Here is a 17,561-nt window from a genome sequence, read left to right on the forward strand (position 1 = left end):
ACTTCTTATCAGATATGTCCATGGGAGCAACGAGCAATTGATGCAACAATTTTCAGCTGTGGGGACGGCATTTATTAGTTGGATTGTATTTTTACCACTGACTTTGACTATAGTCTACTTTAGGGTTCTATTGAGGAGAAAGCAGGTAGTAAAAAAATCAAATTATAAATACCTCCCCTCCCCCAACAAGAGTGTGGCACGGTGGTTAAAGCTACAGCCTCAGCACCCTGGGGTTGTGGGTTGAAACCCACGCTGCTCCTTGTGACCCTGGGCAAGTCACTTAATCCCCCCATTGCCCCAGGTACATTAGAAAGCTTGTGAGCCGGGACAGAGAGGGAAAATGCTTGAGTATCTGAATAAATTCATGCAAACCGTTCTGAACTCCTCTGGGAGAACGGTATAGAAAATTGAACAAATAATTAAATAAATTTTATTCAGCAACAAACCAGTTATGTTTACATAGAATATGAAAGCATTACAAAACAAAAGGTGTGCACGGTTGATTATCTGCAGATCGTACCTAATGGTAATGATGTCTCCATGGTCCCCTTGGATGTACCAACTGCAGTTCATGGCCGGAGGATAGTTCAGTGGCCAGGAAGGACTGTAAATCACCCCGCGTCTTTCTGTATGCTGTTCCAGTTTTCCACTGCAAGCCGCTGTTGGCCAATGAAAAGAGGAACACATGACATTCTCATCAAATATGCTAATGAAAAACAAATTCTGCATGGGATTCCCGTCAACCACTAAATGGCTGACAGACTGACAGAGAGGACGAAATTTGCTGTGGGTAGTGTGCCGCACAGGTTTATTCTGCCTTCCTCTACAATGCCAGTGCGATTTGTGGCTTTCACCACATCAGAGTTTCGCAGCAAAGGGAATGGGCGTTTCACACATCCACATCAAACAACACTACGCAGTAGAGAATGACACGGTGACAAAATTCATCACCGTTCCCGTCCCCGCGGATAACCGTGGGAAATAATCCCTTGTCATTTTCTAGTGTCTATTTCAACCTCAGTCCTTCTACACCAGCATTCTTCAAAGCAAAACTTGCGGGTCAGTGGCTGTGCGTATGTGAGCCAAGGATAATGAAGCCATTGTGACATCACTGATGTGATTGGCTCTTAGGCACTGGTGGAATGAGGCATTATGACATCACAATATCTGCTCTGGATACCAGAGACTGTCATTCTATAGTGTCTGTTTCAACCACAGTCATTCTACACCAGCATTCTTCAAAGCAAAGCTTGCGGGTCAGTGGTTGTGGCCATTCATACTCTGATTCTTATGTGAGCCAAGGATAATGAAGCCATTGTGACATCACTGATGTGATTGGTTCTTAGGCACTGGTGGAATGAGGCATTATGACATCACAATATCTGCTCTGGATACCAGAGACTGTCATTCTGTAGTGTCTGTTTCAACCTCAGTCCTTCTACACTAGCATTCTTCAAAGCAAAGCTTGCGGGTCAATGGTTGTGGCCATTCATACTCTGATTCTTCCCTCTCTCCTTAAAGAATGACATGAAGATGGTTTCCCGCGGGGACGGGAACGGTGATGAATTTTGTCACCGCGTCATTCTCTACTACGCAGGTATGCCAAGCCAAGAGACTCTTCCCCGGCTGCTCTTCCCCTGCCAGTTCGCTACGTCATGCCAACCACTCAAAGGCTGCAAGTGAAGTGCAACTGACTCACTAGACTAATTCCTTACCCGGGGACTGTATGCCGCGTGACATGACTCAGTCAGGAACACAGTTAAGTGTCAGGTCACCACTTGACTTGGTCACAGTCAGTATTTTTTTTTAGAAACACTGAACACCGCCAGCTAATTTAGACCTGGATATTCAACGCCAGGTCATATCTGGTCAGCAGCAGCACCCAGAAGTTATGTGGGCACAGCCCAATATTCAGTGATCTACCCGCATATACTTAACCAGGCAAAAATCAGACTGCTGTTTAAAAGGTCCTACTTAATCAGTTAGCCGTGCAGGTGCCCACATAACTCCCAACTCTGCTCAGACTCCACCGAGGGACTGCTCCAGCAATGCCCGCACAATGCCGTAGTGATCAGAGGGGACATTCAGCGGGACTAATTTAACTGAGCAGGAGCGTCTTCCGCCTACGGAAATCATTTTGAATATAGAAACATAGAAATAGATGGCAGATAAGGGCCACGGCCCATCTAGTCTGCCCACCCCAATGACCCTCCCCTACCTTTCTCTGTGAATAGATCCCACGTATCTATCCCATTTGGCCTTAAAATCAGGCACGCTGCTGGCCTCAATAACCTGAAGTGGAAGACTATTCCAGCGATCAACCACCCTTTCAGTGAAAAAGAATTTCCTGGTGTCCCCGTGCAGTTTCCCCGCCCCTGATTTTCCACGGATGCCCCCTTGTTGCCGCGGGACCCTTGAAAAAGAAGATATCTTCTTCCACCTCGATGCGGCCCGTGAGATACTTGAATGTCTTGATCATGTCGATATGAGCCCTGAAATACTACTTATCTGTCATAATCGGGAGTTAAATTCAGTCAGAGTCATCCAGAAATGCATTTTTATGTTTAAATCGGTTTTATTTGTCGAACCAAGATATAACAGCATGTAAACCAGGGGCGTCCAACCTTTTGGCTTCACTGGGCCGAACTGGCTGAAAAAAATGTTTCTGGGGCCGCACAAACTTTCAAACGCTGCAGCAAGACACAGGAGGGAGCCGGCAAGATGGTAAACACCCGGGGGCAGCAGAGGAAAACACTGCATCACCCTCGACTGGGGCCGCACAAAATACTTCACGGGGCCGCATGTGGCCCTCGGGCCGCAGGTTGGACACCCCTGATGTAAACAAAAGCAGACAAACATCAGTGCAACAAACTCAACTTTTTCAGGTTCGTCCCCCCCCAACCCATCCCATACCTACCAATTCCCTAACAACCCTCCCCCCTCCCCCCCCCCCGAATAAACCAGCTACTAGTATGAACAGGAACATATCTCAACATTTATAGTCATCAGAGAGCTGTGCTCTTATATTCTCTAACTACCTACCTTCCATGCCAACCCACCCCCCTTACTATCTCCCTCTCCCACCCCCCAAAAAAACCCTGTACACATTCATCACCACACACACCAGACAGCACCAGAAGTCAGAAGAAAGCCAATTTAAAACGAATTCAGAGCTAAACTCCGACCAGAAATATATTTTTAAACATGGTCAGCACCACTAAGGGGCAAATTCTATAAGAAGCACCCAAAAGTTAGGCGCCGAAATAGGCACCATTCAAGTAAAATTGGGCGCTGTTTAGTGAATCACGCTGAGCGGTACCTATTTTGGAGGCGCCCAATAAACAGGCCACCTCCAGGCACAACTAAAAGTTAGGCGGCCATGCGAGTGCTTAAGCTCACTTAAGCTCAGCGATTCTGTAACAAAGCACCTAACATGTAGTCACGCCCACGCCTAACATGTATAACGCCTATTTTTTTGAAGGTCACCTAAATTTTTAGAGGCGCCTTGTTACAGAATGCTATTTCTTGGTAGGTGCCTAAGTTTCAATTATTGCTGATTAAAAAGCTTAATTGAGCTTGTTATTCAATTTAGATAGGCGCTTATCTAGATGGGCGGCTTCAAAATAGGTGCCTAACATTAGGTGCTGGTTACAGAATTTGGGCCTAAGTGTTTCCAAACTTTGCTGGGGTTTTTTGTTTTTTTTTTGCAAAGCAGAAGGTTAGCACAGTTGGCCTATAAGCCTTGAAAACAGTAATCTGAGGCACCATGATAGCGGTTTTTAGTGCAGGCTGGCGTGCTGAATGCTCTGCTCTGCTCCCGACGCTCATAAGAACTCTATATGAGTGTCGGGAGCAGGGCGGAACATTCAGCACGCTGGCTTATGCTAAAAACCACGATAGTGGTTTTGTAAAAGGGGGGGTAATGAATTTAGGTAATATTTTAAGCATTAATTTTTTGTTTTCCGGTTTATCAGTTTTCTGATTTTGCAAACAAGTTCATTATTACTTATATGAACTGTATATGTTCATAGCAAATCAATCATCCTACCTAGTCACATCTAATATTAGGTTTACGATTGCAGCTAAGTACGCAATATTTACACACCTCCTAAGGCAGGGGTGTCAAATGTCGGTCCTTGAGGGCCGCAATCCAGTCGGGTTTTCAGGATTTCCCCACTGAATATGCATGAAATCTATTTGCATGCACTGCTTTCATTGTATGCTAATAGATCTCATGCATATTCATTGGGGAAATCCTGAAAACCCGACTGGATTGCGGCCCTCGAGGAGGTACTTTGACACCCCTGTCCTAAGGAGTTTGGCCTATTCAATATAGTCTATATACATATCTTTAGAGTATATTCTCTCTGGGGTGGGTTTTTTTTTTTTTTTTGGGGGGGGGGTAATTCTATAATAAGGCATCTAGGATTAGTTGTGTTATAAGTGTGAGTGCCTAAGTATGGCAGATATCTGCATAACTTACAATATTCTATACGTTGTGTGTGTAAGTGGGATCCCCGCCCCCTGTGTCAGTTGCATTGCCACTGGGAGCTTTGGGGGGCCTGGATAGGGTTACCAAATTTTAGATAGGGGAAAAGAGGATATCTGACCCCGCCCCATTGTACTATGGCCCCACTCTGTTCTACCTCCAGACCCGCCCCTTTCCACACCTCAGCGCCATACAAACCTCGTCTCTTCAGAGCGAGTCTGGAGTGTACCTGCGCATGTGTGGATGCGACGGGTTGATGTCACACACATGCAGGTGATGCCATCCTGTCACACATGCGCAGATGCCCTCCAGATGCGGCCCCAATCTCAGCGCTCACAAAACCCAGACAAAGTGCCGTGTTTTGAAAAGCTGTCCAGAAACCCGGACAGTCCTCTAAAAAGAGGACAAGCCTGGGTAAATTCTGATGTCTGGTAACCCTAGGCCTGGGCCTTCCACTTTGGACTGCAGAAGGCCATCATTATGACTAGAGCTTAAATTCCTATAAATAATTTCCTGGTGCCTTCCCCTGTTGAAATAATGCCTCTGAAACTTCTGGGGTGGCAACCAGAGTTCCCTGATAACAATCCTCCTCCTCCTGTATCATGGTTTTGTAAAAAAGGGGGGGTGGGTTATGTAAGAAGCCATTTTAAAAGCACAGATGAAAGTAATTCCACCACTCAAACATTTAAATAAGTTTAATAAAAAGCCACATAAAATTTTCAGAGCCCTCCAGATTGCGAGGCCCTAAACTAGCTTATTTAGCTTATAAGTAATCTGGCACTGACTACCTCATACCAGCGTTGGGAGTAGCACGGGCCATTCAGCATGGCTCACCACGCTACAAACTGCAAGTGCAGTTTAATAGAAGAGGCCTTTAATCTTTCCAATTCTCCTTAGTGCCAAAATGTAATAAAATCTAGATAAAGGAAAACCCATTGAATTTCGAGAAAGACGTCCACGAATAGTTGCGTTTAATTTCTTAAATGACATACGATCTTTACTGAATACCGAAGTGAAAGATGAAAGTCACTGCTGAGTCCAACTTGGTACCTTTTTTTTTTCCAAGAAGATTTAGATGTAAAAACTAATCGCTGAAAATAGCCCCATATAATTGACTCACAATTATATTGTTTATTCGGTGTCATGAAGCATAGGACAATGAAAATGCAATTAGCCACTGCTCTAAAAACTAATAGCAAATTTTCAGCTCTACTGGTTCATTATTAGCTTTGTAAGAGAGACATGATAAGACATGACAGGGAGCTCTGTTTCTATTCATACTTCACAGATGAGCCACTTCAGATCCAAGGGACTAGAGCAAAATATCACCATAAACAAAGACAAATCCGTGTTGTCTCAAAATATATATATATATATATATATATATCAGACTTAATCCTAATTTAATCATAGTGCAAAACTAGTACTATATACAGCTAGGAAATTGAGTTTAAGGGGGATTATATGATTCAAAGAAGCTTCTCCAGAAGAAGCTAAAATTTAAAACAGATGGCTCCATTGAGCTTAAGATAAATTTCCCATCACTATTTGTAGTTGCTTGCTGTGATTTAAAGAAAAAAGAAATACAAAAAAATATTTTTTTTGCAATGCAACTTTAGATATGTTCAGCTAATTTGTAAAATAATCAAGGAATTTTTTGAACAATGACAATTATGCTGTAAGGTCTTCATCAACGGGGGGAGGGGGAGAGTTCTTGGAGATTAAAGGCCACTGAAGTCTTTTTCCTCCTTGTTGTTGATGATAGCTGTCTATTAATACAGTGGCATCCAATCGTTTGACTCACATTACCGTTGTGTGTCGGACATCAATTACACACTTACCCAAATGCACTTAATCAGTTTTTCCATTCCAGTAGCCTAGCCAGAGAGCTGATTTTAGGTGGGCATAAGGGGGAAATGGGTCTGCCTAACAGTTCTCTCCACCCCCGCCCCTTCCCCTCCATTAACATTTAAAAGAAACTATAAGTACCTGAGTAGGCGGGGATCACCAAGCCCTGCCAGCTGAAGATCTCCCTGAAGGTGCCCAGAAACTCCTGTGCACAGCTCGGCAGTCAGCAGCCACCGGCGTCGGCAGCTGCCAACTGTTGAGCTGTGCAAAGGAGTCTCTTGGGAATCCTCGCCAGCTACCACAACAGTGTGTCACTGTGGAGTGTATCTGTGCCCATCCAGGCCCACCTGGGGCTACGTCACTGTTCCACTCTGTATTTCATCCACCAAAATATATGCGTCACACCAGTGTGTTCTTTATACTGGCCTTCATATGCAACTGCAGATCTCAATGAACACCTTTTCACCCAGCCAACCCTATTTATTTCTCCCTTTTTCCTTTATTCTTTTATTCCTTATTTGCATATATATCACAATTCATAAATGAAGGGATACTTTTCATGTGTCTTGCAGTTTTTCTTTCAACTGTGTTTGAAGCTGTAAATCCAGACACTGTTTGCCTTCTCTTGCTGAAATACTGCAAGGCCATTTTATGTTTGAGAAGATGTGTGTTCTTATCTTGTTGTGAAGTGAATTCAATTGTTTTCATAGCTGTATTTGCAAGCAGCTTTAGAAAAGAAAAAGGCTCTTCTGACCAAAGCACCTTTTGGACTTCAGCCTTTAGATAGAAAGATGCTTGTTATTTCTTTAAAGTTTCATGTGATCTGTGTCCATATATGGTTTGTATTTACGTCACATGCTGACGACATTGACTCATGTAAAATGATATAAAAGAGTTGTAAAGCTGACAATAAACTGGACATGTTTGGGAGCTAATTTCTTGTCTCTAAGATACTGTCCCCAGATGCATCTGTCTTGCTAATGACAGGAGAGTGTGGGGCAGTAATTGGGACCTAATCCTTTTCAATAAACATGTCAAAGTGGTTTACAACAAGCAAAACTATAATCACAGAAAGAAGGAAAGAGAGAGAAGAGACGTGAAGGGTAAATTTAAGAGCAACTTGTGTGCACTAATTTACAGAACAGGGGCACTTACAAGGGGATGGGACTTGTATTCCACCTTTTTGTGGTTACACATTCAAAGTAGTTTACATATATATGAGGGGGTGCTGAAAAGTTCTCAGCCCAACCAAGAAGGGAATGACATAGAGCCATGAAACTTACAAGTTATTCCACATATTCACCCCTAAGTTCAACACACTTGGCATATCGTGTCTGAAGTTTCTGTAACCCTTCCAAAAACACTCCGATATCCAGTCTCTGAAATACTGCTCCGCTGCTGTAATCACCTTTGAAACACTCAAAAATTGTCGTCCTTTCAAACTCTTTTTAAAGTTTGGAAACAAAAATAGTCAGATGGAGCAAGATCTGATGAGTAGGGTGGATGGTGTAAGCACTGAAATCCTAACTGCATCAATAACATCCATCATTTTGCCAGCCTTGTGAGCAGGTACGTTGACTTGCAAAAAGAGCTCCTTTCCACAGCTTCCCTCTCCTTTTTTCTTCCAATGCCTCCTTTCACTGACTCAGCAAGTTGCAGAAGTATTCTGCATCAACTGTTTGGCCCCTTGGAAGATAGTCAGTCATTACAACACCTTCCTAATCCCAAAACAATGTGGCCATGATCTTTCCTGCTGACTTCTAGGTCTTGAATTTCCTTGCCCTTGGAGAACCTGAGTGCCGCCATTGCATGGACAGTTGTTTTGTCTCAGGATCAGTAGTGTAACCATGTTTCATCAACAGTAATAGCTGTTATGCTCCATGTAAGTAGTGCATCGATTTGATAGAATAACACCTGGCACATATATTTGTAAATGCCAATCTGTGACATGGTTCACGCTTGGCAAGTCACTTAATCCTCCATTGTCCCAGGTACAAAATAAGGGTTCATAGACAAAACCACGGAAGACAAAGGCGCGCGCCGACAACTGAGCGCAAGACGGAGGCGCGCGCCGAAGAAAATGACAGTTTTTAGGGGCTCCGACGGGGGGGTTTTGTTGGGGAGCCTCCCCACTTTACTTAATACAGATCACGGCGGCGTTGTGGGTGGTTTGGGGGGTTGTAACCCCCCTCATTATATTGTAAACTTAACTTTTTCCCTGTTTTTAGGGAAAAAGTGAAGTTTTCAGTAAAATGTGGGGGGTTACAACCCCCCAAAACCCCCACAACACCCCACAACGCGGCGCGATCTGTATAAAGTAAAGTGGGGGGGTTCCCCCCACACACCCCCATCGGAGCCCCTAAAAAGTTATTTTCTTCGGCGCGTGCCTCCGCGCTGCGCTCAGTTGTCGGTGCGCGCCTTTGTCTTCCGCGGTTTTGACCTGACACCCAAAATAAGTAACCATAACAAGGGGGGTTCTGAAAAGTTCTCAGCCCAACCAACTTCCTAAATTCTGAGCATTATTTTGCAACTGTAGCTAAAAAAAAGAGTGTTATTTTATTTTGCAAAGTGCCAATTTGCAGAATCATAATGCTTTGTTTTGTCATTGTTTCAGATCATTGATTGAACCATGTCAATGAAAAGTGTGGCATTTTCAAGTGTGGAACTCTGAGCCATCATGAAGTTCCTATTCCTGCAGAAGAAAACTCCAAAAGAAATCCATGAATTCCATGAATCCACTTTATTCATGGGTGACAAATGTCCATCATACTCCACAGTAACAAGCATCTGTGAAGAAGTGGTGTGCAAACTTTCATCATGGAGATTTTGAGACTGAAGATGCAGCAAGGTCTGGGAGGCCTCAAATGCTGTCAACTCCTGAAATTGTTGACCATGTCCATGACCTGATTTTGGCAGATTGGCGAATATCGGCTAAAACAATTGCTGAGACACTTCAGATATCCAAGGAATGTGTTGGGTATATACCGTAATCCATGAACAGTTAGGTATGCAGAAGCTGTTGGCCAAGTGGGTGCCCAAATGTGGGTGCCCAAGTGGGTGCCCAAAAGAGAAAAGGCATTGAGTGGACACGTCCAAGTTGATTTTGCAGCATTTTCAGCGAGCTGGTGCCAATTTTTTGGAATGACTAGATCAGGGGTGTCCAATGTCGGTCCTCGAGGGCCGCAATCCAGTCGGGTTTTCAGGATTTCCCCAATGAATATGCATGAGATCTATTAGCATGCAATGAAAGCAGTGCATGCAAATAGACCTCATGTATATTCATTGGGGAAATCCTGAAAATCCAACTGGACTGCGGCCCTCGAGGACCGACATTGGACACCCCTGGACTAGATGGACTGCACCAGTGAGCGGAGCATGGGCATGTCTAACATGGGCTTTCTACCTAGCAACACACAGAAAATGATGGCAGATAAAAGACCTACACAGCCCATCCAGTCTGACCAATAAGGCAGCCAGAGCCACACCCGCCACTCTGTGCAGGTTTTAGTCATTCATGATTAAACAGTGGTTGGCAGTTTGCCATCATGCCAACTACAGGGGCGGTTGAAAAGTTCTCAGAAGAGAATGATATGAAGCCATGAGGCTTACGAATTATTCCACACTTTTCTTGACACTTCGTTTCATTGCAGATCATTGAAACAAAAAGTGTCAAGAAAAGAGTGGAATAGCTTGTAAATTTCATGGCTCCACATCTTTCTCTTCCTGGTTGGGCTAAAAACTTTTCAGTGGTCCCTTGTACACGTACACAGTTAAATATGATGCAATCTTGGAACAATACATGTTAAAACCAAAAGTACTGCTAACAGTATGTAATGTAACTTGTTCATTTCAAGATTAAGATGTCTTCCTCTCCCCCTCACTCATAGCATAAGATAATATAGTGATATATTTATTTATTTCATTTTCTATCCCATTGTCCCCGAAGAGCTCAGAATGGGTTACAGGTTAAACATACATAGTATACAGTTAACAAGTTACAGGTTACAATTTACACAGGATTTATCATGATTTCAGTACCAGTTTCTGACTATGAGTTTTTTCCTAGCTAGACACATATTAAGGGTCTAATACTAATATACAGTGTACCGTGCAAGTTTTCCCATACAAGTTTTAACCTAATTGGCACAGAGGCAGTGTTGGATTTGCCATAGTTATAGTACGAGATTTTACCTTACAAGCTTTCCATACATAACACATACCAGGTTCTGGTACCAATGTACATTTCTTTGTAATCCATCAGGCATCAATGATAGGGGGATAGGTGAAGAGGTATGTTTTTATAGAAGTCTTTCAAGGGATCTGATATGCAGGGGCAGTCGATTCCTGTGGCTCGGTATGTAGTGGGAGCAGGAACGTTGTTTGGCGGTTTGCAGTTGCAGGGCACAACCAGGAGGCATATTTCAGCCCTGGAGCAGAGAGACCAGTTCAGTACATATGGAGGAAGCTTTGCCATGTCATGCAAGGATCTGAACACTAGAATCATGCTCTTGAAGACACACACTTGATTTTAATTTCGTTTGCTGGATTGACAGGGAAAGACCAGTTCTTGATAAACTGCTCAAAATAGTTCAGTACAGAATTCCATCTAAAATCTTGTGGGAGTGTTAGCTTGGTTCCATCCATTCTTTTCAGAGCTGCTGCTGCTGCAAAATGATTGTTACAAAAGTATTTAGCAATTTCAATAAAATTAGTCTTTATTTATGGGAGACTGAAGTCATTGGCTGGAGGTGCAGCAAATGAGCACTGCAACCTTATGTTATTTGCTTGGTCAGTCTCTTCTTGCTCTTCTAAATTTCTTCTCATCTTGGATACATTTGCAGCATTGTCTGTGACTAAACTGCATACTAAAATTTTTGTTCACATTTCATTTTAGCTTTTGTTGCTACTTCCTGTAAATATTCTGCTATATGTGCATTTCATGAGGTAACAATTGTTTCTGCAAGACAGACATTCCCCTATTCTGTTGTTATACAAGCACAACACAACAGGATTGTTGTGGACATTATTGCACCCATCAAGACTTACCAAAAAAATTTAAACTTTGTATGAATATACAGCCTCATGCTACATGATTAAAAACTAATCCTTATTTCATGATGAATAAATTTTGGACTATAATGTATCAAATAGAAAGCTATCTTTAGACAATTTTTTCCTCAGAAAAGCATTTTATTTACAAAGATCTGATATAAATTTTAAAAATCCATTTTTTTAGATTTTATTTAAATCATTGATTTTTATCCACCCTGATTAGCATAATATTTTACAAAATAAAAAAATTTCATAGCCTGACAAAAGCTCAGAAAAGAAATGTGTCTCCTATACAAATGGAATGCATTCTAAAGTTTAATTTTTAGAGGCTGGAAAGAGTCAAAAATGTGTTTATATCAAATATCTCTGCTAGATGGAAAGACAGCAATGCCAACTCAATGTCCCATTTAGGTGTAAGTAAAGACAAAGAGTGTACAACATGCCACTTAAAAAAACAGGCCTGAACTAGCATCCATTGCAATCTCATCAATATCTTCATCATTAAATACCAATTAGTGTAAACAGTGTCATCACACTGATGTCACTTTTACACAGCAGAAAAAATAGCAAGTTCTAGCGGTCAAATATTCAAACGCCCATTTATTTTGGTACAAAATTGCACAGCTAAACAAAAAAGTTAGATGACCTAATTTAAAGATTCACTTTTTCCCCATTACCGATGTACATCTACTCCTATTCTATTTCTATCTCTCTCTGCATATGTAGAGACAAACAGATAAAGACCCCCCTTTTTACAAAGCATTTTAGTACAGGCCAGCATGGTAAATGCCCCAAAGATCACAGGGATTTAAAGGGCTTCAGCACTCGCTAGCATCACTTTGTAAAAGGGGTCTAAGTGTAGTCAAAAGTCTCGATGCACAGGGACTTTTCCATCACCCTAAATATATGGAGAAGGGGGTTCGTTTATTTTTAGGCATGTTTTATCAGTGTGAAGAACCTATAGCTTCACCTATCTTAGTGTGCCATCTATGGATGGGAAGGGTAGTTTTATAACAGGGCACCCAGGCTTCTTCTCTCCCCCCCCCCCCCCCCCCAGATACAACTGCACATTATTTCTCTGTGCTTGCTTTTCAATTCTGAATACTGGGAGCAATTTTAAGAGAACGTACCCAAGTGTGTAAAACACTGTTCCACAGGAGAGTGTGGTGCAGTGGTTAGAGCTACAGCCTCAGCTCCCTGAGGTTGTGGGTTCAAACCCCACGCTGCTCCTTGTGACCCTGGGTAAGTCACTTAATCCTCCACTGCCCCAGGTACATTAGATAGGGGAAATGCTTTGAAGTACCTGTATGCAAAACTACAAAAAAAGGTGGTCTACAAATCCCAATCCCGTTTCCCCCCTTTCCCCTACAGGCTCAAGCTGCTTCTAAAATTACCTGATCGTGGTGGTCGATGCTGTGCACACATACGACAAAATAGTCTTCTGGGGGGGGGGGGATAGTTACTAAGCAGCCTTAAAAGCTGTTGGGTTGGGCAGGTATACAACATGTTGAAGAGATGACACACACGCTCCTCCATGTCCGTAGAGAGGGGAGAAGCAGTGTCACCAGCTCAGGAGCAGCACTGAGTTTAATCTCAAAGAGATTAATTAAAGAAAGATGAAAAATGATATTAGATAAAGGAGACGGAGGGGAGCCAAAGAGAAAAATGCACAAATCTGAAATATGCAAACCAGTCAGTCAGTCAAAAAGGGTCGGAAACGGGAAAAGAAATATCTGAATGACATCAGAGACTGAACTCTTATACCACGGGGTATCCATCAAGATTAAGAGAATGCAAGACAATCTCACAGCATGGAAACAAAGGAAAACAATGATGAGTTTGATTCAAACAGACAAGAATTAAGTCATCAAACACCTGCCCAAAGGATTTTTTCATGCATAAATGGGTTTTTAAGAAATTACTATAGGGTTACATGTATGTACACACAGCGAAATTTTCATATGGTTAAACATGTACATGTATATGCAGTGACACATCCTGCGGATAGGTATGCTCCAGGGAATAATCTGGGCAGAGAACAGGCGAAGTTGCGATTTACGTGTGCATTTTATAATATATGCTAACATTTATGCCTGCTCCTGAGACGTATATATATGGGCACACTTTTTCTGATCTGAAATGCTGGATTTCAGAACAGATGCAGCCCCCACTGAGGGGTGGAGACTCTAAACAATTGTTACGACAGCGGGAACAGCAATGGATTTTTCTGCTTAATTCCTGTGAGCCAGTCGGGTTGAACATTAATATTGAATGGCGAAGGGTTTTTGGGGGGGTTTTAAACATTCCGGCAGTTTTAATTCAGGATGGTGGCTGAATCTGATTGGTTTTTCAACTCTTTGACGCTTTGACGTCAACACATTTCAACTGCCTATATAAACCGCTAGAAATGCCAGGGAGCCATGTTTAAACGTTGATTGATGGCAGTGTTTAGTAAGGAATATTTTTCAGCTATTCTTTTTCATTATTTTTTTTTTTAAGTTTTTCTAAAGTTTGTTTATTATTTTGGCAGTGTTTCCCCTGATGCAGCAATAGTGAAACAGGGGCCCTGGTCATTATTGGAACATCATTATTTGCAAACCGAGTTTTGGATTATCCCTTGCTCTTCTGGAGAATGCCTGAAAGATTGGATGTATTTTCTCCCACTTGTGCATTTTTCAGATTGAAGACTTCAGTCTGAATGTCTAACTCTCCCCCCCCCCCCCCCACTTTTTACAAAACTGCGATAATAGTTTTTAGTGCAGGCCGCCACGCTGAATGCTCTGCACTGCGCCTGCCCAGTACACTCCTGGACTGCAAGAACTCGCAGCAGCCATTCAGAGGGGCTCAGCATGAAACGGGAGCATGAAAAGCTCACTCCTGCCTGGTACACCGCTGGACCACCAGGGATTCAAAATGGTACGCAGGGGGAGGCAGGAGGGAGGTAAAAAAATTGTCAGACTAAACCGGGACAGGAGAAAGGAGGGATCCCTCCTGTTCCAGCCCACCAGGTCATACGGCAGGCCCGGCAGAGGCCTGTAACAAGTCCGGGAGGGGACAAGTGGGCACTGACCCACATATAAGACAAGACCCCCATTTTGGGGCCATTTTTTTGGCCCAAAAATCTCATCTTATATTCAAGTATATATGGTATTTCCATTGAACGCAATGGAAGTAAAACCCGGATGTCTCAATCCATCTTCCTTTTTCTGGAGCCATATGGTAACCCTAATTAAGGAGGAATTACTGACCGAGAAGAAGCTGATGGTGGGACACGTTAAAGCACATGAGAGGTCTTACCATAGAAAGTAAGACAAGTTTGTAAAGCACAACTTTATTGTCAATGTGTAGGGGCCAGAGCAAATTACTTGGCTGAGATCTTTATTAGGAAAAGTCAGACAAACTTAATGTTACAACTTTATTATTTAAGAAGTCCTTGGATTGCACTGAATTAGATTTATTGATTTTATATACAGTATTGCTCTGTACAAAACAAGTATTAATGCAGTTGACAAGAGAAAAAAAAATAATCAGTTGATACAAAAGATAACTTCCATATCCAAATACTGTACTCAAATTCAAGTACTGTATATAAAGCATAAGTGAAATAGCCAAGTCTTTAGCATTTTGCAAACTGAAATAGGACAGAGCATTATGCAGTTCCTTGGAATACCGTAAACCATAATGGAGCCTGTATGTTTGATTGTGAAAGCCTCTGACTAGAAGCATAAAGTGGATCATCTACTTAAATTTGAAAATAAGGCAGGAAAAAAAGGTCCTCCCTCATCTACGGCAAAGGGAAGATGATGCTACAGTTCTGACCCAGAGGTTGATGCAGAAAGACAAGTGGTAGAACCACGCATGGATAGCTGAGCGAGTGGCTTCTACCACAAGTTTAAAACTATGCAATGCAGACTCAAAATTCTATGCAAATTTTGTGCACACAAAATTTGCCTGTTAATTAGGGGGGTGCCTGCTAGACACGTGCACACGTGCACACACGTGATTAACAGTATGAGCAGCTTCTTGTGCATGTCTTAAGAAAACAAAAGTGCCAGCACACATCCGTGGCTGCTGTTCTGAACATTAGCCTCACAAAAATTCCTTGCCATATGAAACTTTTCCAAGGCTAATATTTAAATGCAAGACATCAGCTGCCACTATGTGCTGGCATTTTTATTTTTGTTCGGACATGTGCACAATTGCTGTTACCTCTCATCTGTGATTTAAAGCTGCAGATACTGTTCTGGCTTGACAAAAAAAAAAAAAAAAAAACAACCAAAAACCAAGGCATTTTAAACTGCAAATAGGGAATGAAACCCTCTTAAGCAACCCTTCTTTGCTGCAAAAAAATTCTCATTTTTTTTCCTTCTGTGCACAACAGCAGAATATTTAATATTCTCACTGCCTTTCATTTTAATGCTGTGTGCGCTCATGTCTGCTGAATGAGTTAACACCCACACTCATCTGCTTGGCCGGTAATATGTGCATACAACCTGCAGAAACCACACAGTTAGGCTTGCGGTAGCTTGCTGCATCAGCCTCCCAGAAAGCTGACATAGAGGGACCAACCAGTGTCAATGCAAACAGAATTATAACAAAAATCATGCACTATGAATCAATCAGGAGCCACGTAATAGTGCAATAATACTGTATTCAATACAATGCATCACAGAATTCTGGTTTACTTATTAGCTACAATAATATTTTAATTCAGCTTATTGTGTTGTTTGTTTTTAACCAGTTACTGCTGTGCTGTACCTTTATCCTGAGGCAGAAGGCACCTCACAGGAGGAATTCCAGGTACTTCTTATTCTGATTTCAGAAAATTGTTAAAAAGCTGTTTGATAAATGGATGCCTTAATACGTTCTGTGTCTTTTATAACAACTTGTTTTAATCAAATCTTCCCATTTCATCTCCTTATTTTATCTTTTATCTTATTTTATCATTCACATGTATGTATTATTTTATCCTGTTGTAAATCGCTTTTGGTATAGCGATATACAAAAAAAAAAAAAATTATTATTATTATTACCGTATTTTTCGCTCTATAAGATGCACCTGACCATAAAACGCACCAACGTCTTGAGGAGGAAAACCCAAGGAAAAAAATTCTGAACCAAATGGTGTGCTCTGTACCCTTCCCCCCTCTGGTGGTCTAGTAGTAGGCTGGGACAAGGTACAGGGCACATCTAGTGGTGGGCACATCTAATGGTAGGCACTAGTGCTCCCAAACCTCCAGCCAGTGCCAAGCCAGCCAGCCAGCTCCAAGGCAGCCAGCCAACCAGCCAACCCACCCCCAAAGCCAACCAGCCCAAAGGCAACCAGCCACCCCAAGCCAGCCAGGCAGCCCAAATGCAACCAGCCAACCTACCCCAAACCAGCCTGCCAGCCCACAGTCAACCCGGCCGGCCAATCCCAAGTCAACCCACCCAGCCAGTCCCAAGCCAGCTAGCCCAAAGGCAGGCAGGCAGGCACCCCACCCCCTTTTTTTTTGTCATCCCAGCAGACCATCGCATTTTCCGCGCTCCTGCCTGGGTTCCGCTACTCTCTTACAACAGCATCAGCGGTACAGCAGTGCAGGAGGCAAGCGCACGCTTTTTCCGTGCCTGCTTGGTCCCTCCCTGCACTCCGAATGGCTGCCTGTCAGTTCTCCTTAAGATGCACCCTTATTTCCACCCCCTTTTTGTGAACTGACTACAACTAAATGGTATGGCAGTATACAAGAATAAAGTTTATTATTTTGGGGCCCAAAAATCTTGGTTTATATTTGAGTATATACAGTAGCTCTTAGAAGGACCACAGGAGTATAGCACATGGCAAACAAGTTTACTATTAACCATAACACACTGTGATATTCCCCAAACTGTAAGTTCTCACTGGCAAGTCCTATATAGTCCACCTACAGTTAAGCACCTACATTGGCAAGCCTAGCCAATGTAGGCATCTGACTTAATTGTTTAATAGACTTAATCAGTGCCGAAAATTAGCACCCCTTAACTGATATAAATTGCACTTAATTGGATGTTAGGCTCCTACCTTGGTAGGCACCAGTCCAAGGTGCCTATTGCAAAGTAATTGTGGTTAGGAGGGCACTTCATGGGTGTGTTTTGTATGTAGGCACTTGTTTTGGTCTTAGGCGCTGGTAGGCACCTAATAGCTGCAGGTACTTAG

The 17,561-nt window shown here is 42.6% G+C and overlaps 1 protein-coding gene across 1 annotated transcript in view; it reads right to left on the minus strand.

Moving 5' to 3' along the window:
- The window catches only part of LRP3 (LDL receptor related protein 3), a 59,882-nt gene that overhangs the window by 20,223 nt on the left and 22,098 nt on the right, over positions 1-17,561 (minus strand). Inside the window, exon 2 of the mRNA XM_033942377.1 lies at positions 521-659. Within this exon, the coding sequence (XP_033798268.1) occupies positions 521-659 (139 nt within the window). The remainder of the gene's footprint in view (positions 1-520; positions 660-17,561) is intronic.

Source organism: Geotrypetes seraphini, chromosome 4 (assembly GCF_902459505.1).
Source record: "Geotrypetes seraphini chromosome 4, aGeoSer1.1, whole genome shotgun sequence".
Taxonomy (NCBI): Eukaryota; Metazoa; Chordata; class Amphibia; order Gymnophiona; family Dermophiidae; genus Geotrypetes; species Geotrypetes seraphini.